The sequence below is a fragment of the Rhipicephalus microplus genome, chromosome X, assembly GCF_043290135.1.
Source record: "Rhipicephalus microplus isolate Deutch F79 chromosome X, USDA_Rmic, whole genome shotgun sequence".
In the NCBI taxonomy this organism is placed as follows: Eukaryota; Metazoa; Arthropoda; class Arachnida; order Ixodida; family Ixodidae; genus Rhipicephalus; species Rhipicephalus microplus.
In genome coordinates, this window is record NC_134710.1 from 410917928 (window position 1) to 410944072 (window position 26145).

The 26145-nt window shown below is 45.8% G+C and overlaps 1 protein-coding gene across 2 annotated transcripts in view; it reads left to right on the plus strand.

Moving 5' to 3' along the window:
* LOC142776491 (uncharacterized) overlaps positions 1-25825 on the plus strand; it is a 35530-nt gene extending 9705 nt beyond the window's left edge. For both annotated transcript variants that reach the window (XM_075880269.1, XM_075880270.1), the window contains exons 2-4: positions 5009-5381; positions 10016-10072; positions 25452-25825. In XM_075880269.1, coding sequence (XP_075736384.1) covers positions 5009-5381; positions 10016-10072; positions 25452-25682 — 661 coding nt within the window. In that variant the 3' untranslated portion in view covers positions 25683-25825. The remainder of the gene's footprint in view (positions 1-5008; positions 5382-10015; positions 10073-25451) is intronic.
* Positions 25826-26145: the final 320 nt, after the last annotated feature.

Genomic DNA, 26145 nt, shown 5'->3' on the forward strand with positions numbered 1-26145 from the left:
TGAAGTCACCGACAAGGGTGATTTATAGTGGTAGGTCACATTGTGCTTGATATCAGTCTAGAGTCCCTCATTGTTTTTGTCTCCCACGTCCACAAATTTCCTCGTGATGGACGTGGATGGCGATAAGAGTAGGCCCTAACTAGTTTCACCTGTACAAATTTCACAAGGTACTGATGCATTTGACTAGGATGACTCTAAGAAAAAAGTCATCTGCCATTCTCCGGGCCTGTTTCTAAGGCTATGTTCGAGCGCTTCGGTCTATTGTCTATCCGCCTACCATGCTGCGGCTGATTGACGGGAGGGGAACTGTTGGTCGCTGATGTAAACTTAAAGGGCCTTCGTTCTCCTGTTTTCCGTGCTCTGCTAAGCACCATGGTGGATATACCAGTTTAGATGCTGCATGGCTCAGTGCAAGTTGGGCTCGAGAAGCATGACGCTTGTTTTTGCGCCCCTTGCTCGCAGTTTGCGTCATTGCATCTGCACGCTTTGTTCTTCTATCTGGGCGAACGGCCACAGGCCAGCAGCGGTGGTTGCCTTGACTCTTCAGCGTGACCCGGAAGTGCAAACGGTCAAGACTGCTCAAACGAGCACCCCTCATTTTAGAACAGTGCTATAAAGAGAGTGACGACCATGCCAGCAGTTGTGCCTCTTGTGTCACAGATTCGGTTAGAGACATCACCTTAGTCCACATCAGTGGCGGCAAATTCTATGCCTCAATCACCCGCTGGGAAAGGAGGCACCATTATTGGTCGTGAACAAGTGGAAAACTATGGCCAGCGTACTTCGCTATTGCCGCAACATATTTAATTTATCATTTAATGCGTGCAATTTAAACGACACTAAATGATTTTCTAAGCATCTCTATGCTTCTTTCTTTAGTGTCACTGTGTTCTCACAAAAGAAGAAAAATCCTCTAAGAGGCACTATGACTGAAGCCAAGGTTTAGAAAAGGGGTGGTGTCTTCTTCAAGCCAGCAACTAGCCACCTGAGTTCGAGTACGGGTGCGCTTCTAACAATTTCTCCAATGTAATGGCTATGGCGGTCTAGTCATTAATGTGCTGGAACGCTGACCGAAGTTCGCCGTGCGGAATACCAGCCGCTGCGAGCAGATTTCGAGAGAGCAGAGGTACTGGTGAAAGTGCCCCTGTGGTTAGAATAATAAGAATGTTTTGGAAATGAAATGGTCAAAACTTTTTGCAGCGCTTGGCCGTGGCGTCTCTCAATACAATGACACGACTTCCGGTTGTGAAACGTGAATAATTGTTGTCGTTATTGATTTTAATAGTAGAGAAAAAGGAGGCGAATGCAAAAGAAGGTGGTCTGTTTAGAAGAGGGGCGAGAAAACACAGTCAAATTGTACTTATGGCCACAGACAGATTCTGCACGCTCACGAGTGCATATAACCAGGATTGCTTATTGAACTTCAAAAATACAATTGTAGGAAGGAAAGGCTCGATACAAAAAATTATGTGGATGTTTATAAACGTCATGAAATTGCCTCTATCCTGGGATAACCGGTACCATGGTTAATTAAGAAGTACGAATATGGCTGAATTGACTGCTAACACAGAACCTTCTGTGAAAGTTGGTAGGTAGAATAGTTGTGCTAGTTTATGAACCACCGTTCCCTGCAGCTATATAAAATGACTTCCTTAATTTAATCTATGATCCCCATCTCAAAACCAGTGGCACTGGCCGAGCGTCATGCCTGACTACTCGACCAGTGTCCGGTGTGGCGCTGACACTGGGAAACTCACACGCTGCATGAGGCATGCTAGCGCTGCACACTGGGACACCCATTATCGGCCGAAATCGGCCTTTAAACTGTTTAAAAAATTTTGGTCATGCGTACACTGTAATTAAGACTAAAACACGTGCAAAGCGAAAAAAAAATGAAAAAAAAGGGGTGAGCCGCAGGTGAACCCGCAACCTCAACACATCACACACTCTGAGTCTGACACGCTACCCACTACATCACCCCTGAATTTTTTTTCTTTATTATTACACCACCTCTGAAAGACGACAATGGATGTACTTTTCTTGATCTTAAAATCAATTTAGGTTTCAAATACTTTCATCTTGTCCCTTACATACGCAGTGTTTCGTCTCTTCGTACTCGCGCTAAAATAACAGGGGATTGTTAGCTTATTTTTGCCGGTTGCCTTGCAGATCACATCCATCTGACATGTTTTGCCGCAAAACTTGTTTGCGTAGCTGCATATGTGTTACGGCAATCCTAGTGATTCGCTATGCGGTTAGTCATACTTATGTAGAAAACAGCGTTCATCTGAACTGCTCACTGAACAGTGTAAATTTCGTCCCTCGATAGCTTGGAAGTATTTTCTGCCTCCTCGTTCACGTTCCGCGTTTTACACCGCAGCAGTTCATTCTAGCCAATACGACTATTAGGCTTAGGACCATACTTCGTGTGTCGTGGTTGCTGTGAAGATCGTCTATATGGAGGTATAAAGAATCTAATAACCATTATAATGTAGTTTCAATCATAATTGACCCATGAGTGGTCACATTTTCACTTTCGTTTACACAAATCACAAGCTAAAAGCACCAAGAATGGGCATTGCAGCGGATAACTGTTGCCGGGGACGTGCGGTTTTCTGCGGTACGATCCGGAACCACTCACTGCTAGAGTAGGTTTGTCTTCATTATAATATTGAAACTACTGTCAGGCTGTGTTGCAAATTATCAGTTCTATTGATGCCACTTACCAAATACATTGATAAAACTCGATCAAATATCAAGGAAAGTGCAGCCCTGGGTAGGCTGGAGCCTTTTTTCAGAAAATTCTCGCATGCCCCCCCCCCCCCTCCCCACGGGAAAACATAGTCAAAACACGACACATGAGTTCAGTGCCCTCCTGCCCTCCTGCAGGAACACAATTGTCGTTGGTGCTCCCCTTTCCAGCGAAATCCCGGCGGCACCCCTGACGCGGGCACATGACATCTGATTGGTTCAGCGTATTCGCACATACATCGATCGCATAACAAAAACTAAAGCTATATATGAGTAGCACATAGAGAAGAATACCATCATGTTCACTATATTTTACGCTCGACTACTTGAGTATAAATATGAAGTCTTACAGAAAGTGCGCCGACCACGCCTAGTTTCTACCAATGTGCCACTAATGTTCTCAGTGTGCGGTAGATATTCTACAGCGTGACAAGTGCCTCACAGAATGCTTTAAGACACTGTGCTACACTGTAAAATGTGTCCCAGTGCCTTCCAGCACGCTGTAGTACACTGGGACACACTGTACAGTGTTTTTAGTGCTTTAGCGCGCTGATACGCACTGGAAGGCGTTATAAACGCTGCTTTTTTCTTATAGGGATTTGTTTAAAACGCACAAATATTTAAAAAAATACCTGCAGCAAGTTAGCTGACCCATCATATATGAATATATACATGGTTTCTCAGCTATATCTCTGCGCGATTTCTTAAACAGAGAAAGATCCTTACGAGAAGAAAACCTAGCTATATGCTATTCTCAGTGTATTGTCGTAGCCACTACTATTTTAGTTCGTTAATGACGTTTAGGTAATTACTACTAACCTTCAAAGTTATCACCTTATCAGCAGAAAAATAGAGGTACAAGAAGGCAGTCGTGAACAACTTGAAGTGCTTCAAAAATATCTTAAGGAAAACTAGAATGTTTACACTGCCTTGAAACCAAAAATACGAGATTTATGAGCAAAGAAGGAATTAGGGAAGCGAAAAATAGTTGCCGGTGTGCATACTTGGAAGGAACTTAGTAAGTTGGATATCATAACTCTTCTTCGCCGTGTTGCCTGTTCCCTGATGTTTGCAGCCTGATTATAAATTATATATCGTACAACTTGCTTAGCATTGCTTGCAAGGCAGTTTTCGACACGCAGCTTCTCTTATTCTTGAATCCCCTGAGGAATCCGAGTTTTTATATAAATTAGAAGAAATTTTTTACGGTTAATTTTGATTACACCTTTTCACCTTTACGGTCAATTTATATACACAATGCTGTTTAATTAAATACCTTACAATCATGGTTCCATAACGCTAATTTTGATCTCACCGTTTGGACAAAGCTTCATATAGGAAGTTTTCAATTCCATTCATTCATTCATTCATTCATTCATTCATTCATTCATTCATTCGTTCATTTGTTTATTTCCATTGTAAAAATCCTATACAATTGCAGAGGCCTACAAAAAAGCTGCTCTGGCTCTTGTACTGCATGGTGGCCATGTATTTATAATTCTCTTCAAATTCAAATTTATATAAGCAATCGAGAAGTTGGTCATTGAATTCAATGGGCGTACAACCTCGAAAACAAGAGAGGGATATCGTCCCCTCTTGTACCTAAAATAAAAAAAAACAGCTAGAGCTGTTTATGCCGGAACAATTGAAAGTCAGTTAAACCTGAGAAAAATATTGGTTAACAAGGAGTGGGAGATTTTGTCTTGACACACAATAAATTTTTCTTGTTCGGTCACTTCTACAAGCGCTTACCAATCTTATGGGTTTTCAGACCCAATTTCAGACCCAAGTTATCCATAACTTTCAGACCCAAGTTATCGTACCAGCAATATAACTTTTTCTCAATAAGAAATTACGCAATCGCGAGGTGTAGATTATGAATATGCTGGAAAATGTGCATTGACTGAAGAAATTGCAAGGTAGACCGGTACAGAAACACGCAAGTTTAAATTTTACATTCTTGATTATTCGCATAGCATCGTGTTTTACCCTATGCGGGATTTCTGGAATAAAGAAATAATGCGAAGACGCTGTTGAAAAAAGGTAAGACTAAATGAAAATTGCAGTAAATATGAATATTCTAAATTTTCGTTTTTTGAAAGAGAACATTTTCAATATATTTTTGTTGGCAAAAGCTACGTGGTGAAGAGAAACGAAGACTAGGAGTGGAGATCATCATCAAGAAACTCAGCTCACGCGCGGGCTGCGAAAAAGTGTTCTAAAACCTTATGCAGGCTTCTTTTTCGGTGCTTTTCAGGGTTTTCGGTTTCATACCTGAAATCTCAATTATGGCATCCTCGTCTCCCTCTACCGTGATGATGGAAACGCCGTTACCTGGAACCGGCGGCTGTTTCCCGACGGCAGAAAAGGAGGGCTACGTCACCTACTGGACGCATCCGCAGCAAGAGCGGGAACATGGCGTGGGCGTCTTGGATCAACCTTCGTTCGTTCCTGCGCAGAATGTCCTCGAACGCACAGCCGATCGATGCAGCATCGCACCAGCACTGGGCTACGTAGCCTTCATTGGTGTCCGACACGATCCAAGCCTCTTCTTCTGCCATGATGCAGCACGTAATTCCAGCCTATGCAATTCCAAGGGCAGACCTGCTGACCAAGGCCGCGCCAATCAGGTTAGTGCCCTGATACATAAGCTTAACCTTTCCGACACATAGCAGAGTGCGTGTATTTTACCGTGTACTATATCAAGCCACAGTATTAATGATTGTCTTTGCCTATTCGCCTCTACTTAACGTGGCTTTCGGGTCCATATAGTTTTGTCAGCAAGGTATAACTGTAACAGAACTTGAATCTCTTACAATTTAGAAAAGTGCAACTGAGAATAACCGGGCTGATATGTGCTAACAAAGTTTTTTCAGACAAAAAACATTATTTGGCTCATTGCGCCACCGTTCCGATAGTCTGCTTACGGCGCTCGTTTTTGTACCTGACGGTAACGGGTTAGATCACTGCCGTGCGGTCGCGTTTCGGTGGAGGCAAAAGGCTAGAGGACCTTCCCGTTGCGCGATAACTGCACGTTAAATAAAACCGATAGTCTAAACTTCTGGAGTCCACCACTGTGGCGCGTCTCGTAATTAAAAGCGGTTTAGTACGGAAAAACTTATAAATCACTCTAATGAATAACTTGGGGTCACCCTGGCCACCATTGAGTATCTCGACTTTAGTTGAATAATCGCAATAGAGTGCTTGCCACCATTTGCTAATTTTGCCACGCTCTTACTTACATCTAGATATTGGTTGCAGACTTCCATTGTCTTCAGTTGGGTTAACTAATGTCTCACATTGTTGACGCCAAACATTCTCCAGCGCAGTGTTGGGGACATCATGTCACTTGTGTTTGCTTACTATGTTTACTATATGCGTTTAGGGGGTATGCTTGATTGATTTGTGGGGTTTAACGTCCCAAAACCACCATATGATTATGAGAGACGCCGTAGTGGAGAGCTCCGGAAATTTCGATTACCTGGGTTTCTTTAACGTGCATCGAAATCTCAGCACATGGGCCTACAGCATTGCCGCCTCCATCGGAAATGCAGCTACCGCAGTCGGGATTTGATCCCGCTACCTGCGGGTCAACAGCCGAGTACCTTAGCCACTAGACAACGGGTGCGGGACCCGAGCTCGAGTAAATGCGTCGCAGTGTCGGGGCATCTTGTGAATGTGTCGGAATCGGGTATGGCTTGCGAATGATGAACTGTTATTTCGTCTGTGTTAGTCTTACTTATTGAATGAAGGAGAAGCGTTGCCATCAGCGAGTAAGTGGACGCTGATGTGCGATAGAAGATTGTCATAGACAGGGTGCCCAGTGAACGATTGTGCAGCTCGAACAGCCGATTTTTACTAGCACACGCTGCCTGCGTCGACCTTGTGAGGCTAGAAAAAAAAAAGGGGGGGGGATAACAGTTGTTGCGAAGACGGAAGCATGCAGCTGATCCGCGAGGTGCGAGCATTCGAAGCGGGGGTGTTGACATCCCCACCGACACACGACACGTGACATTGTGCCACTGAGAAATGCTCGGAATTTAAAATTGTGTCGGATAAAAGGCACAAAAAGTAAGTCATCGCTGTGGTCACGTAGGTTGTTATTTGAAAACTAAAGGTTCTATTCCCCGCGTTTTTAAGGGGACCATTTACATAGGTTTGACTCTTGTGCACTGGAACCCGAACAATAGCGGGGCTGGTGGCGATGCCTACACAGGAAACTGCAGTGAAACTTTGTTCTTGCTAGTGTGTGAGAGCCGAACATTCATTTCGTTCACCCGCAGGGAAAGTCACGATGATTATGATGGTGCTATGATGGTGATGAAATTCCCATACTTATGGAAGCGATGTTGAGGGGCGTTGTCCCTAAAGCCCCTCCCCGTGCAAACACTCGGTAGGTTCCCCCTTACGGGAGCCCATTTGCGTCAGCCACGACTCGGGATCGCTCAACCAAGGCCCGTTGGGCCGTCAGGTAAGGGCAGTGCGAGCAGGGTGGCCTTGCAGGCCTTCCGGGAAGAATCAGGTAGAAGGGTGCAGTATAGGGTTCTTTGGCACGCCCATACCATGTGGAAAACATCACAAAAATTCTAATCACAGTGTGCACACCTCCCTGTGAAAGCGAGGTTAAAGTGCTTTGGACACGTATTCAGCAGTGTAGGCCAGATTTCATGAGTCGATATTGTTGTTGTCTTTTACCTTGATACCATTTTTGGGCCTTAAGACGCTCCTATAGTGTACAGTAATTAGGGGAAAAGTTGAGGTAAAGCCACGGTTGGTTTGTGAATATGCTCCTTATAATTGCTGGGCATATTAGAATTTTATTATAAAGGCGAAGAAGGATTCGCTCTACCATCTTTGTGAATCCCTTACACGGTTTCGTATGGATGTGAATACTGAATTGGAAATATCATGCGATTTCCTAAAATATGTAGGCCTGATTGGTTTTGAGGTCTGTATCGGTGCGCGGTGGTGGATGGTGCCCGGAGAGTGAGTGCGTGGGCTGCAGAATTGACCGCCCCATTACCACCGACGCCTGTTTCAGCCATATAGACGTCAGACTCTGCCCAGGTTGGTCGGCGAAAAACGTCGTCATCAGCTCCCTCATCGACGTGTCGGCCATAAATGGGTAGTGCAACGCGAACCACTCGGAAATGAACGTGCATAGGCCCTTGTCTTTCGTTAGCCTTGAGGCGCGGTTTCGTGATCAAGAACCTGGCAAGCTTCTTACTTCAATCCAACCTCGCTTCAGAAAAGTGGGAAGCTCATCAAACAAACTGTGGGTACGAAAGTTGTTTCAGTTAATTCGGCGTACTGCGCCATGCACTTGCAAGCGAACATCGCATGACATCGAGTTACAGGCAAGCACTCTGACGTTCGTTCTATAAAGCCTAAATGCGTTAAACTTTGGAAAACACTTGATTTCAAAATGATTAGGCGCATACACGACCAATCTATTGTACGATTAGTGGTACGAGGTTCTCTTTATTCGGCACAATTCCACCATTGCAGTTGCATTTGCTCCATTGGTTTCTTGCTTCCTGTGCGTTGAACTGTTTTATTGCGCATTATAGAATGTTCTGTTTACGGTTGTCATCCGTTTGTATATACAGCGAACGGGCATGCATGCGTGTCTACTTTCTCAGTGTACTACGAAATGCAAAATTGAGGCCTCCGAGATAGCTCCGACAATCGCGGAGACCAACGGCAAGAAAAAAAAATCTCATAATCCTGACTATCTTTTTGCGATTTAGCTGTATGACGCGTATGCTCGCATTTATTAGATAAAGCCGGAACTTAGAGCCTTGCAAGCCCTCAGGCGTAAAGCTGCAGAACTTCAGGTTAATCGGCAGTCGTGGCGTTTGTGATGTTTATCGCGTGTGTCACCTGTCTACTGGTTCATGGTGTGAACCACGGTCAGAGTCTCTGTTAAGCTTCATTATCAAAGTTGCTACGGTTCCCTTTGATACCAAAGCTACTCAAAACAACATCAGGGAGACCTACATTATCACACTTTCTCAAGCGACCGGCTGTAGACAATGCGAGGGATTCGCTTACACAACCCAACAGCCCATGTCCAGTGTTCTCGCCGTTCTGCTTCGCGAAAGCTGCCGAAAACAGTAAATTGAAGTTTTTAACGTCCGTAACAATTCACAACGCAACTGTAGCGTCAGCTGGGGTCTTTTTTTCGTAGAGCACCAACCTGTGCGTCTGCTCTTGTTTTCACTGTTATTCTGGCGAGTTAACCAGCAGCACTTCACCGCGGTTCGGTGATGCGCCTGACAAGCGGAAAAAAGCTCATAGCTCTGTTTCTAAGAGTCCAATGCCTAAATACACCTAATATTTAGCTGTATTGCTGTTGTTTACGCTGTAGTTGCGCCTGGTTGCGCAGCAAACTGTGCAAGAGAGTAGAGTTTGCGACAGTTAAAACTGTGTCGACCGTTGGTGCTGCGTGCCCGCAAAACTCCAGAGTCAGACGTCTATAGAACTGAGCAGTACACAAAGCACAAAAAAATGCAAGGCTTGTTCAGTTAGTTCATAAAGTGAAAACTAGGAAGCGCGAAATCTACGATTTGTCTTTGCGTGTTCCTTCTTGTCCTCGTCGGTTTTGCGCTTCTAACTTTTAATGCAAAACGCAATTCTCGCGCTTCCAGATAACATAGTCTAAGAGATCAGAAATATTTCAGCTAATAAAACTCAGAAGCGCACCAGTACCGACGAATATTGCTCTTGCGTTTCAATTCCAGGTTTTTCTCCGATGCTATGCTGCTTAGTTTCCTGCCTAACGAAGCAAGAGATTTTCGTATATTGAACTATACTTGGGCCATTAATAAAAATGTAGGCGCTCTAAGATCTATTTTTTTTATAACAAGGCAGAATGCCCCTGGTAAGCATCACATTTTGTTTTGAACACGCGAATTGCAGTCTTTATACAGGAAGAATGGCTATAAGTGCCAATAATGAAACCAGCTCAGTTGTCAGTTATTGTAAACGGAGGCACGTCGCCTCATCTGACTTATAATAAAAGTGACAATACCAATCAAATCAACAGACAGCCACCCATCAAAGCTTGGTGATTCTCATAAAATTTTGAAGGGTTCTCTCTTTTTGTGTGACTTATTTTTATTGCTCCTGTACTCAATTAAAAAAATCTAACCACTTCTTAAGTGTGGAATGGGTTGCCCATTTCTTGCTTAAAAAGCACCGCTATCAAAGCACTGCTTATACTCAGCTTTCTAACAATTCGCTTTATTCGTGTCCCCTTCAGGTGACCGGACGTCAACGGGAGATGTGGCCCTGCCACCCGCTGCCCGCCGGGAGAAAGGTATGTCTCTTCTTCCTTTTTTATTCTTCTTGACGATGAGGGTATTCTCTCGAGCAACGTGAAGAGCATGGTTCATCAAATGGAGGTAGATAGCGCTGAATAGAGGATATTGATTTCATCGATGACAAATTCACCACTAGTAATAAACTGAGTTACGCAATTCAGTACAGCCATATTTGTGCGTTTTACCTTATTATTTTGTTCATTATTTTATAATGACTTCAGCTGCGTAATTAATGAGCGAGACCCCTTCAAAATGAGGTAACAATACAAAAAGTCGAATTAATGCCTCCTGACGTGCTGAGTTTCATAGGTTACGATGAAACGCGCTCACACGTCAAGGGTGGTAGAGAGCGTTGAGTGGTGGCTTTCAACAGGAGGCATATTATCTCTTTTATTTGTCGTTACCCTTATCACAGAAGCTCACCCATGCAAGACAAGTGTCAGAAAGCTTTACGAATGAAATGTTTTAGAGGTAGGGGCCATTTAAGTTCACTTTAAAGCGTTTATTGTCTGCAAGAAGTGTCCTTTGAAACAATGAGCAATGCGGCCTCTGAGATTAATTGTGGCTCAGCGCGTTACGAGACCAAGGGTGGAGTTAATCGCTGAGGCCACGTTTATAGGCATCATCAGCTTGCGCATTCTAGCCCACTGCTAGACCGGCGCGTGCCCTCTTCGTTTCGGTATTCATCACGTGCTCGCTCCCAAAACATGCACTCAGTGATTTAGCTAATTGGCTGCGTGGTGCACCTACCCAATCATGTTCACGCTTGCTAATAACAAAATAATTAAGCCATATTACGCTCAGACCAGCCTGTTTAAGGTATATTGTACTATAACTTTGCTAATGAACCTGTGTAAGCTAAGACCGATTGAATTAAGAAAATGGCATGCGACTTAACGCTAATGAAAAGCGTCCTTTGAAAATCAAGCTATTTACTACCATATTTGTCCGAATTCAGATTATGCTGGCAAGATACACTCCAATTAGGTCCTTGTAAATAAACCTGAAATCATTTTGGTCTTGATAAAAGAGTTGCAGTGAAGAGAAAGCTATCGAATATTATAATAATTTTATGACCTACGTGGTTATGCCATCGTAACTGAGACCGGACTGACGCAGTCATCACTGCAATGCGAACCAAGCAGACTGAGACTGAGCTCCCCTGATCACAATAGCCTTGCACAAATGGTGCAAGCTGACCAAATTATTTTATACCCCGAAACTTCGATGCTTACTGTCAAGTGCAGGATGCCCTTAGGAGTCCAAACAGGAATAAGAGAGCCACGAGATGAACTCAGAATCACTTAGCTTGTACCCGAATTCACACGTCAATCATTTCGATTGACAGACGTCCGTGGTGAAGAACGGTCCAACCACCACGTTTGCTCTTTCCGAGGACGAGTGCTGACACCGCAAGGCCTGCGAGTGGTGCGATTCCTCTAAGAGTTTTATCGCACAGACTATGCACACTCGTACGAATAACTAAAGGTGATATGATCACGTGGCTACGATCTCTGGCACTAAATTTCATCATGCTCATTGCACGCATATCACAGCCATGATTGATGCAAGCGCCTGTTTTGAAATAAGTGGCACAAAATGCTAATATTTGCTTGCTTCTGGGAACATTGTTTCTACAAATTGTTCAGTGAAGGAAATTGTTGACACCCGGGATATCAGTAGCCATAATCCCAAAAAATTCAACACTAGTTGGATTTTTATCATATTGTATTTAAATATTGTGCAAAATTGAAATGCCTAACACACTCATAAATACACACACTTTACTATTCAGAAAACACACAGTTATGCACAACCTGCTTTTATTGAGCTTTATTATTCAATACAAGAGTGAAGAGCTGCAGTACCAGAATGCTTGGTGTCCACGCCTGCTGCCTTCGAGAGTTCAAATTTACATACTGCAGGGGGAACGAAATGGTTTGTTGGCAATACCAGAGTGCTTGGCGTCCACGCCTGCTGCCTTCTAGAGTTCAAATTTACATACTGCAGGGGGAACGAAAGGGTTTGTTGACAATACCAGAGTGCTTGGTGTCCACGCCTGCTGCCTTCGAGAGTTCAAATTTTACATACTGCAGGGGGAACGAAATGGTTTGTTGGCAATACCAGAGTGCTTGGTGTCCACGCCTGCTGCCTTCGAGAGTTCAAATTTTACATACTGCAGGGGGAACGAAATGGTTTGTTGGCAATACCAGAGTGCTTGGTGTCCACGCCTGCTGCCTTCGAGAGTTCAAATTTTACATACTGCAGGGGGAACGAAATGGTTTGTTGGCAATACCAGAGTGCTTGGTGTCCACGCCTGCTGCCTTCGAGAGTTCAAATTTTACATACTGCAGGGGGAACGAAATGGTTTGTTGGCAATACCAGAGTCCTTGGTGTCCACGCCTGCTGCCTTCGAGAGTTCAAATTTTACATACTGCGGGGGGAACGAAATGGTTTGTTGGCAATAGGACAACAACACGCGAATATGTGTATGGGTTTAGCGTTGTTCAGTTGCAAATAAATTAGTGCGACATGATCGCTGGCGTTGCAGCAGCGCTGATACGTATGCTGAGTGGCGCCGCTAACGCATTTGCACGCTGTGTTCATAGTGAACGTCTTAAATGTCGCTCCGGCATTTGTTACTCCACGCGCGTTTTGAAACAGCATTAAACAGCACTGCTTTCTCGCTCTGCACATTGTTTTGCTGTCACGACCGCGCAAAGTGAGCTAGGGGCAAACTTGGGTTTCGATAATTTTGGACAATCCTACATAGCATCTTTGATAAGGCTGGGTTTTTTGTATCAGAAAAATGAATCCACATGCATGAAGACATCAAGTTGAGGAGGATTCACGTATTTGAAAATTTCGGTTGCAAACATATTGCGCATGTTTCAAAATAACAAGACCCGTTGAAGTGAATGCATGTCATAGTACTAAAGGTCGGGTATTTTTGTAGCAGCAAAAGTCAGGTTTGTGTGAACAGCTGCTGCTCTGTTTTCATCTCCTTGTTTCAAGTGGCCAGCAATGGCGAAAAAAAAAACACAAAAGGGATGCACGGAACCTTGCTTTGCACATTTCTTTCGCCGTTGGTGGTTCCGTACGTTACTGGATTTGGTTTTAACGCGTTTTATTCTCAATCCTTAGAGTTACGGGAAGACCACGTGAGCTACGAGGAAGGCCAAGTTGAGATTTGATATGCAGGAAGTGTAGAACTCAAGAGTGCAAATATTGCGTGGCACAAGTCCTACTTAGAGGTAGAGCATCAGATAAGCATGCAAGAGGTCGGTGGTTCGAATCAAGCACTAGATAATTCTCAAGCACTTAAAGAGCAAAATCCTCGAGGTGAAGAGATTGCAAGAAAAAAAAAACAGCCGGCGTGTCGACTCAATCTCGACAACGGCCGGTAATACACTCCCACACCATAGAAAGACCGGCCACCCTACCTCGCACATAAATACACCAATAATACGCGGCCCTCAGTCTCCAGAACTGCAAAGCACCTCACCAAAGTGGCAGCCAGATCTGCGACGTAGTGGAGAGCGCTAAGAATTTCTGGGTCCAGAATATCCGCAATGAAAATCTGAAATAAAGGCCATGCCTAATGCCTTACGTTATCTAGTAAGGCGAGTCTAGCTGTGCTTTTGGGAGAATTAGAGGGTGTACAAAGGGATATACTAGAGCTTAACGGAGGTAGAAGGGCACATGAGGCTTCTACACTGCTGTAGAAGGGACATGACCTATGCAATCGCGGCTTAGAATGGAGAACTAGGTTTTGTGGTTCCTTATCTACAAAAATATTGCGGTCAACACGGTTGAATGTAAAGTATTAGCGGGAAGGTGGCAAGTATCAGAAAGAACTTTAATAAGAGGTAAGCCTTTGGTTGAACACTTCTATGTAGACGTAGATTCGGCAATGAGTGATTGGAAAAGACAGAGCAAACTGTACCAGAAAGCAAGTTTAATGCCAAGCTAGGTAAAAAGCAAGCTAAAAACCATGAAGTGTGGAAAATTGCCACCGTCTTTCAAAATGGCACAAAAATAAACTAATAAATAACAAAAAATATACACTTTCTACCGAAAAGAGGCTAACCTTTAGACGCGGAAGATTAGAAATTGCAAAAATAATAAAAAGGTCTTGATTACGTGGGCAGACGCAGACATCGTGAACGATGTAGAAGTAGTGGGGAAGAATCGATGCGGTAACCATAAATTGTTGAGGTTTTGAACTAACGTAGATTTAATAAAAGAAAAACAAAACTGACACGCAAGAAGGCAATTGACGAGATCCAGCTGAAAGGAAAAGTGCTGGAACTTAGTTTCACTTTACAATACATTCGCGGCTAGATACGATGAAAGCAACATATAGATCATTACCACATTCAGCGATCATCTGCCTAGTCTAATCAAAGAGTGTGTGATGGAAGTCAAGGTACAGTCATTATACGAGACACTGGCAAGCTATAATATAAGACGAGAAAGCTCCTAAAGAAACGGCAAGCAATGAACAGACAAGTAGAGCTGGTGGAGTTTTTGTTTAGCAAGGCATAACATGGAGAGAATCGATCAGCCTTTAAAAAGCGGAAGGAGCCTAAAAGCTGCAAAGGAAAAACTCTGCATAGGCAAATATGAGATGTAGGGGTACATTATGCGACAAAGAACGCAAGGTCTCTACGGATAAAGATAGGATGGTTAAGATTGCTGGGGATGTTTACACAGATCTTTACAGCAGCTGAGGCAAATAGAGAGATAACGTAAGAAGCAGTAAGAGACCATAGGAATCTGACACCACACAGGTAACGACAGGGTAACTAAAGAAATTCATACAGGGAATGTGAGCAGGCAGAGCCGCTGGAGGGAAAAAGGTATCATCACATCTGTGGATAGATTGAGTTAGAAGAACGGACGACTCTATATACCGAGTTTTTCTTGACGAGAAGGGTATCAGGATTTTGAAGAATACCTACATCTTAATCCATAAAAAAAAGAAAATTTCAAAAATATTTAAAATTACAGGCTGATCAGCTCCTGGTTCGTTGTCTACAAGCTATTTGCAAAAAATAGCTAATATGTCAAGACTAAACTTTACTTTAATACACCAAAAGGCGAGAAAAGTTTCTTAGAGGGTACTCAACAATATACCATATTCTTACTGTCAATAAGGTGATAGAGGAATGCACGGAATATCACCAACTCTCTACATCGCCTTAAGACATGAGCAGTCATGCAGGCACTGTGAGATCAAGGCATCAACGAAGCCCATATAAACCTACTGGAAATTTTTATAGTGGCAATAACCCCAACATAGCCTTTCATATTTCAAGCAACTGAATACAATGAAGGAGGGTGTGGGGAAGAGAGACACGATCATTACAATGCTAATAACCAACATGGTTAGGACGTTTCAGGGCCCTAGATTAGGAACAGTTAAGAATACGAGGTAATAAAAAGCATCTCCGAAACCTGCGGTTGGCTGATAATATTGCACTGACGAGTAATCCACAGGCGAAATAAAGCTCTTGATATCCGAACTACAGGAATAGCACAATAGGAAGTCAGAAATTCGACATGCATAAAGCTTATGCGTGAAAAATAAAAATAATTGCTGAACCATTTAGGTTGGTGCAGTGTTGAATAGGGTCTGTTTTTGGGGCATATGGCAGAGTGCGTGTACCTATCTGTCATAGATCAGGTGCTTCTGATTGCTACCGCTGCTGTTTCATCAGAACTCAACTGCACTTTTCCGTTTTTAAGTTTAGTTATCCAATTTTCTGATATATACCTAGGAGAAGCAGAACGTCCTCTGATTAGTAATACTACCAATAATGACACAATACGACGAGATGCTAGGTAAGAGTATCACGGAGTTATACATTTGCAGTGTCACGGATCCAAGGAATTATTTGAGGGGAAGGGGGCGGTCGCTTGAAGTAACGCTGGAGGTGAGAACCTGGGTCCTGCGTTTTTCGTTTTTAGTAGCAAGAAAACCCCATCATAGCGTAAATACTGTTAATATGTGCTCACAGCGGTCCCACTGAAATGTTCTAATATGTGAGAGGGGGATTTCAAGCACTGAAGATTGGGTGTGGTGAAAAAGGCCTCGTATGGAGCAATTGTCTATTTCGCCCCCACCCCTCTAGATTCTCCATGGTGGCAGTCTATCCACAGTTCCCGTTACGGATCATGGGTGTTTGAGCCGACATATCCGTGTGGAATTCTGCTCCCAGGCGAGCCACAATTTCACGAACTACTGGCACTGTGCTTAATGATTGGCGGTGATAGGTGCGTAATCAAGATAAAATGTTGGCGACAGTGGTGGCGTTCTGGTTACGATGCTCTGCTGTCGATATGATGGTATCAGGCAAGATACAGGCCACAGCGGTCACATTTTAATGGAGGCGACATGCTAAAGGAGCGTCGACTGAGGAATGCCTTTGCTCGTCAGGTAGTAGTTGATGGTGTAAACTTCCGGAACATGTAAAAATGGTGTGCCTAAAAAATGGTGCAAGAATACTTTGAGTGAGGGAACTCTTGACTATCCGCTGCCCGATAATGTCCTGCTTGCAAGGTGGCCGAGAGATGGCGCTACAAACTTTGCCCAGCTTCCCCATCCCTTTCAGTGTAGGAAAGCCTTGGGACTTAGGATAGCAGCCGCAACGCAATCCTTTATCGTCAATAGTGGCTATAAACCATTCTAGCCACTATTCGCAGCTTCCAGGTAGCGTGGCGGCGCTGAGCGGTGACGGTGAGAAACTCTGTTGAGATGATTGAAGTGTTGGACCTTCTTCAAACAGCAGATGTTGCTGCTTGTTTTCCCGCCTTTGTGGACGTTTTTGAAGGTTGCTAATGACCTCAATAATACCGTAACCTTTTGAGTTTTTCAAGTCGAAGGAAAAGTAGAAAAATTCTGACTGATACCACTGCTAGCCTTGACGCTCACAGCCTATATACACCGGAAGGAGAAGTAAGCCTCCCGTTCAAATTAGAGTCACAAAAAGCCATGAGTAGTTGAGAGGGTTAAATATAGTAGGCAAGTAATAAAGGCGCCTGAAAGTACGCAGCACCAATTTTGTGTACGAGTACAGCAACTTCAAGCTTTGCAGTTTTCGCGCTTAGTTCTTCTGCTCGATGTGGTCGCTATGCCAACAGTACCAGAACTAAAATAGGAATGCGTTCCGCCTCTAGAATAGTATGAAAGGGCTGGTTTCAAAACGTTCATCACGTCATTACACATCGTAGGCGTCTGCAAAGTGCTTCCAAAACCTTCACATCTGCAGCAACTTGTGTTCGGTCTTACTTGCTGATGGCGCCTTTTTTTTTCGTTTATTCCACGCACCATGGGATCTCTTGTACTTCTGAAACACCTAAACATAGACTACTAACAGTAAAGTCCTCTCTTAAACGAGAAAATTGCTCTGGTTTAGTTCGCTGCTTGCATGCCGACATTATTTTCTTGATATTCTGTTGCTGTTTTCTTTAATCAAGAAAGCACCACAAATCATATTGCTGGCATTAAAACAAGCCTCAGGCGGTGCTTGTGCTTCGATATTGAAAAACAATTTTTTGCCTGCTTATTCTACTTCAGGCTTCTAGGTGAGCTGAACAAATAGGTTTTGCGCAAAATGCAATGCAAGCACAACTGTAAAAGCATGTCACCAAAAATGTTTCTCACTTTACTGAAAAATTGGTACTGAGGTTCCTACATTAATACTTTTACAACATAACTCCAGGGGTAACGCGTAATTACACATTACACACAGACAACAACAGGAAGTTTTAGAATACCAGGGAGTTTTAGAATACCATTTGCAAGCGCTGCGGACGTTGTGGGCGTAGCGGGTGCCATAAGTGTTTTAGAATAGCGTTTGCCCTGCAGCGATCCAAAACGCACTATCCCAGCGACAACGTAGCCTCGAAACCAGCATTTGCGGGCCACTAGCGAGCCGCCATCACCGCACGCAATTTCAGATTTTTTGCGTGCGGTCCGTGAACGCCGACTCACGTTACGACGCATGTTGAGTGGCAGCGACCGCACCGCAAGGGCTCGCGGTGCGCTATTCTAAAACTCCCTAAAGTCCCTAAAACTCCCACAGGTGCTCAGCTCGGACAGTGATACGTTAAAATATTGTTGTTACTACCAGAAGGATAGCACAAAGCAAATAGGGCATGCGTCTTTACTCGACGAGAGTAAGGGGCGCGCGCGAACGTGGCTGTCGAAGTTACGTAGAACCGTATCCATCCATCAAGCGTGCCAGCGTATTTCGCGTGCGTTTTAAGCTATCATTCCGCCAACTACTCATTTTGCACGATTTCGTCGATGCTCCTGTAGCACGTGGCTGAACTTGCAGCTATTCAGCATAGAGAGCTGCTTGTTGCGTCTTGCGCAGGACATCAGTTGCATAGGTGCGTGGGATCTGTGGTGCTATGCAGTATGAGCAGAGCTTCTCGGGCAGACGAGTTAGCTGCGTGCTCGCTCTGCGGCGGCCCTTGTATGAAGACAGTGCGGGGCGCGTGATAGCAGCGTTGATTCACTTTACGTTTGGCGTTGGGAAAGCATGTGAGGCATTTGCGGCTTTTGAAAAGAAACACCACTTGCGAACACGTCCGCGTCACCACTCAGTCAACATATTGACGTGCGTATGTGCCAGTGGTGAGGACAACGAAGCAGCACGAGTGTCCTTGGCCGAGGGCAAAAGACGAAGAAGTCGTTGCAGTCTGTTTCCTGCGATCGATAAATCGTATTTCTTTGAGGCGCTTTGTGTGCTCGTCAATCTCGCGTCGTCACACTGGTCGAGGTGCTGGGTACGTTTTCATGCTTGGCACCCCTTCACGGACCCGACATTCAAGCCCGGAATCACTACCACCCGTCGACACACCAGTCCACCGTTCCAGCCGCCGTCTGCGAGGCCTAGCTCCCGAGCTCAATCCCTTTCCAGAAACTGCCAGCAATCGCTTGCCTCTTTCAACCACCATGGCCACTGCAGCTACATCGCACATGACGCTTCAGAATCCCATGATTCCTGACTGCTTTCATGGTGAGACCTATGAAGATGCACAAGACTGGCTGGACCAGTTCGAACGCTGCGCGAAGTACAACCAGTGGGCCACCCCAGAAGACAAGCTCGCGAATGTGTACTTCTACCTGAAAGACAACGCCCAGACGTGGTACATCAACAGGGAAAAAGCATGGCTACGTGGGATGACTTCCGCAACCAGCTGATTGACACCTTTAGTAGTCTTGACAGAAAGGAGAATGCGCAACGTCTCTTGGAAGCTCGAATCCAAAAACCTAACGAGAGCGTCGCTATGTTCGCCGAGGGCATGACCCGTCTTTTCGGCAGGGCGGATCCCGAGATGCCGGAAGACAGGAAGCTGCGGTATCTAATGCGAGGCGTGAAGGAGCATGCTGGGCTTGTGAGAAATCCGCCAACAACAGTAGCGGAGTTCACGAAAGAAGCTACAGCTATTGAACGGGCCCTACAGCAACGGTACCGCCAGCAGAACCCGGTCAACGTTCGAGCGAGTAGCCCTGTTACGACTGCGGCGAGCCTCTGCGACCACGACAGGCCTCTGCGGGAAGTCATCCGGGAGATTTTGAGGGAGGAGCTTCGGCAGCTTGGTTTAATTCCAGCAACTGAACCGACGCCGGCATTGTCTTTTGTCGCTGATGTTGTCCGGGATGAGGCTTGCCAGGCTCTCTCTTCACCAGGGTATAATGGTGTGCGACAACATTTTACTTATGCTGATGCCGTCCGACGCCCCGTCGTCGCTCCTTCAGCGCAGCAGACCCCAATGACTGGACCACCACCAACCCTGCAAACACAGCCACTGTCTGCACCGACCACTTTCGCAACCTCACCATTCCTCCGACAAGACGAATGCCGTATAACCAACATGCCCCACAACGTAGCCCCACAACGTGGCCCAATTTCGAGTCTCCACTTACCTACTAGCGTCAGAAAACCGATTTGTGGCGTACCGCTGACCGTCGACCAGTATGCTTTCATTGTGGTGAAGCTGGGCACGTCTACAGAGTTTGCCGATATCGCGACGCTCAGTACAAGAGATTTCCTCGCTCCCATGATTACATTGCGTACGACGATCAACGCATGTACAACTACGCCCCTGTGAACACGCCGCCGCAGAATCCAGTAATGCCCAGATCACGTTCTCCATCTCCTGCGCGGCCCAGTTCACCTAATCATCGCAGTTTTGCCGACGTCACCAGGGGCAGGTCCCCTAGCCCGCGACGGGGAAACTATACGCAGCGACCTCGGGGGGTGGGGTTGCCAATATTCGAAATTTCGAACAGCCCCCATTGCAGACAAGTGACAGCTCGAAGCCATCAAAACCGAAGAAGACAGCAACGACTAATTCGACGAATGAGACAACTGCCGACGTAACCGACGTTATCAGCGCTGACCTCGTCGTTCACATTGACGGCCACCAAGTGACGGCACTTGTGGACACTGGCTCCCACTTTTCTATAATAAGCCTACAGCTAGCCGAAATGCTAAGGAAGGTGAAAATGCCATGGCAGGGACCCAATATAAGAACTGCAGGAGGTCAGTTGATGACACCGGTTGGAAAGTGCACGGCCCGACTCTTCATTGCTGGTTCCACCTTTGTCGCCACCCTCGTCATTCTCCACGAGTGCTGTAAACAGCTCATATTGGGAATGGATTTCTTGCGCAAATACGGGGCTGTGATTGACATCCGTGACAGAAGCGGAACGTTCACTGTAAGCTCGGAGACTGCTACAGATAAGGAACACCAGCCACCTCGCTTCCGTAGTACCGATGACGACGTCATACTGCCGCCACGAAGTTGTTCTCTCGTATCCGTGCACTGTGACAAATTACAAAATGCTACTGGCATCGCTGAACACATCAAGGAGCTCACATTCACTAGCGGCATTTCTGTTTCCAGGGCTGTCATCACTGTTACTGACGGATGCGCTGAACTGCTAGTGACAAATTTCAGCAGAGAACGCCGACACATAGGTAAAGGCACGGCTATTGCCTATTTTGACGAACTCTCGCAAACAGAAGATTGTCATTTAGTAGAGGAAGCAGCACCGTCTACTATCACTACACCGACACCTGTAGACGTTGGTCCAATGTTATCTCCCATTGAGCGAGACCGCCTTCTCACACTGATAAACAAGTTCCACGGCTGCTTCTCATCCACATCAAGAGTTGGTCAAACGGCACTGACGAAACACCGCATCATCACGGATTCCGATGTCAGACCCATCCGGCAAAATCCTTATTGAGTCGCCCCAAAGGAGCGTGATGCAATTCAAAAACAGGTGAAAACGATGCTAGAAGATGGTGTTATTCGGCAGTCTAACAGTCCTTGGGCATCACCTGTAGTACTCGTCAAAAAAAAGGACGGTAGCTTGCGTTTCTGCGTCGACTATCGTAAGCTTAATCAGATCACAAAGAAGGACGTCTACCCTCTGCCGCGTATTGATGATTCATTGGATAGACTACGACACGCACGCTACTTTTCGTCTATGGACTTAAAAAGCGGCTACTGGCAAATTGAAGTGGATGAGAGAGATCGTGAGAAGACCGCGTTTGTTACGCCCGACGGACTTTATGAATTTCAGGTTCTTCCTTTCGGTTTGTGTTCGGCGCCAGCAACATTCCAGCGTCTCATGGACACAGTTCTGTCGGGTCTTAAGTGGCAAACCTGCTTGGTGTACCTCGATGACGTGATTGTCTTTTCAGCGACTTTCGAGGAACACTTACGAAGGCTAGAAGCAGTTTTTGAAGCAATACGCTTGGCCGGTCTTACTCTCAAACCAGAAAAGTGCCACTTCGGCTTCCACGAACTTCGATTCCTCGGTCACGTCGTGAGCAGCCAAGGGATCCGACCCGACCCGGATAAAATTGCCGCCGTGACAAACTTCCCGACGCCATCAGACAAAAAATCAGTGCGACGTTTTTTAGGACTCTGTGCCTATTACCGGCGGTTTATTGCTAATTTTTCGCGCATCGCATGGCCATTGACACAGCTTACTCGGGAAGATACCCCCTTCAGATGGGGCGAAGACCAACAGCAGGCATTTCACGAGCTTCGTCAGCGAATGCAAACACCCCCCGTACTGGCCCACTTCGATGAAGACGCGCCGACAATACTTCATACAGACGCTAGTAATGTGGGTCTTGGAGCAGTGCTCGTACAGTCGAAGGACAACAACGAAAACGTGATCGCCTACGCCAGCAGGACGCTGTCCCGAGCTGAAGCTAATTACACTACGACGGAAAAAGAATGTCTTGCAATTGTATGGGCAGTCCTGAAGTTTCGTCCTTATTTGTACGGCCGCCCATTCACCGTTATTAGCGATCACCACTCTCTCTGTTGGTTAGTCAACTTGAAAGATCCGTCTGGCCGCCTTGCACGATGGAGTTTTCGGCTCCAAGAATTTGACTTCACTGTTGCCTACAAGTCGGGAAAACGACACACCGATGCTGACTGTCTTTCTCGGTCTCCTGTTGAGACGGCATCCCCGGACAACGACGATGACGACACGGCCTTTCTCGGAATTGTGGACACTGCCACCTTTTCTCAACAGCAGCGTGGCGATGCTGAGCTGCTACCACTTATAGATTACCTACAAGGGCGAGTGAATAGCGTTCCGAAGTTATTTGCGAGAGGGCTGCCGTCGTACTGCTTGCGAAATGACGTTCTTTATAAGAGGAACTTTTCACCCACCGGCAGCAGCTACTTGCTCGTCGTTCCTTCTTCGCTTCGCCGTGAGGTACTGCAAGCCTGTCACGACGAACCTACCGCTGGTCACTTGGGTTACGCAAGAACATTGGCGAGGATAAGGCAGAACTATTACTGGCCAAGACTTGCCGAAGTTGTCAAAACTTACGTGCAGGCATGTCTAGATTGCCAGCGCCGCAAGCCACCATCCATCAAACCAGCTGGCCTGCTGCAGCCTGTTCGAGACCCGGCGACACCGTTTGCACAAACTGGCATGAATTTTCTGGGCCCCTTCCCAAAGTCTGCCACTGGAAACAGGTGGATAATCGTCGCCACGGATTACCTGACCCAATACGCGGTGACAGGCGCTCTGCCACGGGCAACGGCAGCCGATGCGGCGCAATTTTTCATTGAAGCCATCGTATTAAGACACGGTGCTCCCGCAATAGTCATCACCTACAGAGGTACTGCGTTCATGGCCGAGCTTTTGGACACCATTTTTCGACTAAGTGGTACAGCTCACAGGAAGACAACGGCGTATCATCCCCAGACCAACGGGCTCACCGAACGCCTCAACAAAACCCTGGCTGACATGATAAGCATGTACGTAGATGTAGAGCACAAGAACTGGGACATCATTTTGCCCTACGTCACCTTCGCGTACAACACGGCTCGTCAAGAGACCACTCGGAAGACACCCTTTAGTCTCCTTTACGGACGCGAGGTTACAACAACGTTAGACGCAATGCTTCCTCATGAAAATGATGGCAATGAGACAGACGCCGAAGAGTTTACCCAGCTAGCAGAAGAAGCCAGACAACTTGCCAGGTTGCGAATCACCAAAGAGCAAGACGACACTGCCAAGTATTACAACCTCCGGCACAGACCCGTCATATACAACGTGAACGACAAAGTATGGGTCTGGACACCTGTTCGTCAGCGTGGGCTTTCCGAAAAGCTGTTGCGAAGATACTTCGGACCCTACAAGGTTCTGCGACGCATTAGTGACGTCAACTAAGAGGTTGTTCCGGACGGCGTGCAGTGTTCAAAGCGGCGCAGACATTCACCAGAAATTGTCCACGTGCTTCGGATGAAGCCTTACTTTCAGTGACTAACTGTGCAGTTTTGGTTTCGCCTTGCTTCTCAAACGTTTAACATCGGGACGATGTTTTTTTTAAAGGGGGAATAATGACGCGCGTATGTGCCAGTGGTGAGGACAACGAAGCAGCACGATTGTCCTTGGCCGAGGGCAAAAGACGAAGAAGTCGTTGCAGTCTGTTTCCTGCGATCGATAAATCGTATTTCTTTAAGGCGCTTTGTGTGCTCGTCAATATCGCGTCGTCACAATATATTTTTTTCCCAGGATGTGTGTGTTGGTGAGCATTTATGCTCTTTCGAACAGGTTCCTTCAATCCACCTGCAGCACAAAAATTTCCACACTCGAAGGCAGTAAGCGTGCAGACGCAGCTCGTGCTGCTCGCTTCGCTTCTATCAAACATTGCAGATAAATATAACGACAAGTCATCAACAGGTGCTCTCTCATCAAGCCGGCAACGCGGCTCTGAGTGGATACGTCGTGAGCGCCATGAAATTGAATGCCCCATTATTCCCCAAAAGGACGAACCACACCCTTTTAACACTCTTTTGCCTTTCAGTGACTGCCTTCTTTGGCTTTAAGCCAAGCGTTACAAGAAGGACTTGCATTTCTCGTTTTTGTGTAAATAAAGTAGCTGTCCACATATAAAGGGCTTTGAGGCTTTTTGGTTGCCCAGGTGGTTAAACTGTAACTCGTAGTGTTCCGTAACACAACATTCACGTTGGAGCAGAGACTTAAGTTTCATGAAAACTTAATACATGATACAGGGCGATGATATGCCAATATTATACGCAATGTATCAGGCGTTAGCGTTTTCAAGTAGTGTATAAAGCGCTTGCATATAGTTTGTTGAGTATTAGAAGTATAAATGTAACCTCTAGTATGCTGATGGTAAAGCAGAGCTTACACGGTCGCCACGATTAACAGCAAGCTGACATCAGTAACCTCACCTGAGTCATACGATTAGAAGTTTACGCTTGTTATGTTGTCAACAAATTGCATAGACTGCACTGTAATCACAGTTGTTGCATGACATTACGTCAGCATGTGACCTTTCTCCAAAGCTGCTTTAACAATGGCTAGCTTTGATCGCGGGAGGTCTCCTGTTTCTAAGATTGTAATGCCATTCATGTGGGATTTTCATGACGCTGTCACATTCAAATGATCAACCTTTGTTATCACCGTTGTTGGGAAGTTATGAACTGTTAATGGCTTCTAAATCAACAAATAGAAACCCCCTTTAGGAGCTGCATAAGACGGCGCTTTTACACTAATTCATACGTTTAATTAAATGTGGGGCTTTGGTTGTATTATTTCCAAGGTTACATTCAAATGCAGCAGGCTCAGTGAATAGGGTGTTGCCAGCTGGTTAATGCAAGGGGAACTGTCGGTCAGTGGTGTCTCCAATTCAAGAGCCTTCGTACTCAGGTGTGCCGTACGTACTTGGCTGAACATCTTTGTTGAGCATATAAATAGATGACAACTGTCTCTTGCAGCAGCTAAAATGGCTCAATGAAAGGGGGGTTGCTGGGGCGTTACGTTGAATTTTTGCTCTTTAACCGCAGCCCGCGCCGTTGTTTCGGTGTCCGTCTGTGCGACACGGTAGCAGCCAGCAGCGTCGGCAGAACCGCTTCTCGCGTCTATCCCTGAACGGATGTAGCGAGAGAGTTGCGGAATTCGGCGACCCTCTGACGGATCAGTGCGTCGCGGTGGGCGACAGCCGTTCGTGCAGCTGTGTGTCCGATGAAAGCGGCGTCGTCCAGCAGACCAACCGGCGTCCGCAGCCGAGGGGCTGAAAACTGTGCCTCGATCTCCAGCCGGAGATCGAGACACAGTTGTCGATGGCCAACTGGGGAAGAAATACGGCCAGCGTATTTTGTCAGTATTGAAATATGTGCGAATATGTTTATTTGTTGTATGCGTTTAAAATAAAACTACATTATTGGCAAGCTATGTTTTTCTGTCAACTTGCATTGAAGTCAGTACGTGCCCATTATAGACGAGTGCGTAGAAGAGAAGAGGTGAGCTCTGTCTTCTTGAAAGCGTGAACTGCTTACTTTAACGCAAGTGTGTGCTTTGTGCTGTCTCTCGCATCCTTAAAATAGAATGGCCAAGACTAATTAAAAATAACAAGAGTGTGGGAAGAGGCGTTAGAAAAGTTGACAGAAGGGAGAAAAGGGGGTGTATTCCACCACATCGCGGCGGTAACTACAGAGCACTAGCTAAAGAACGGTTAAGTTTGAGGTGATAAATGCAGCT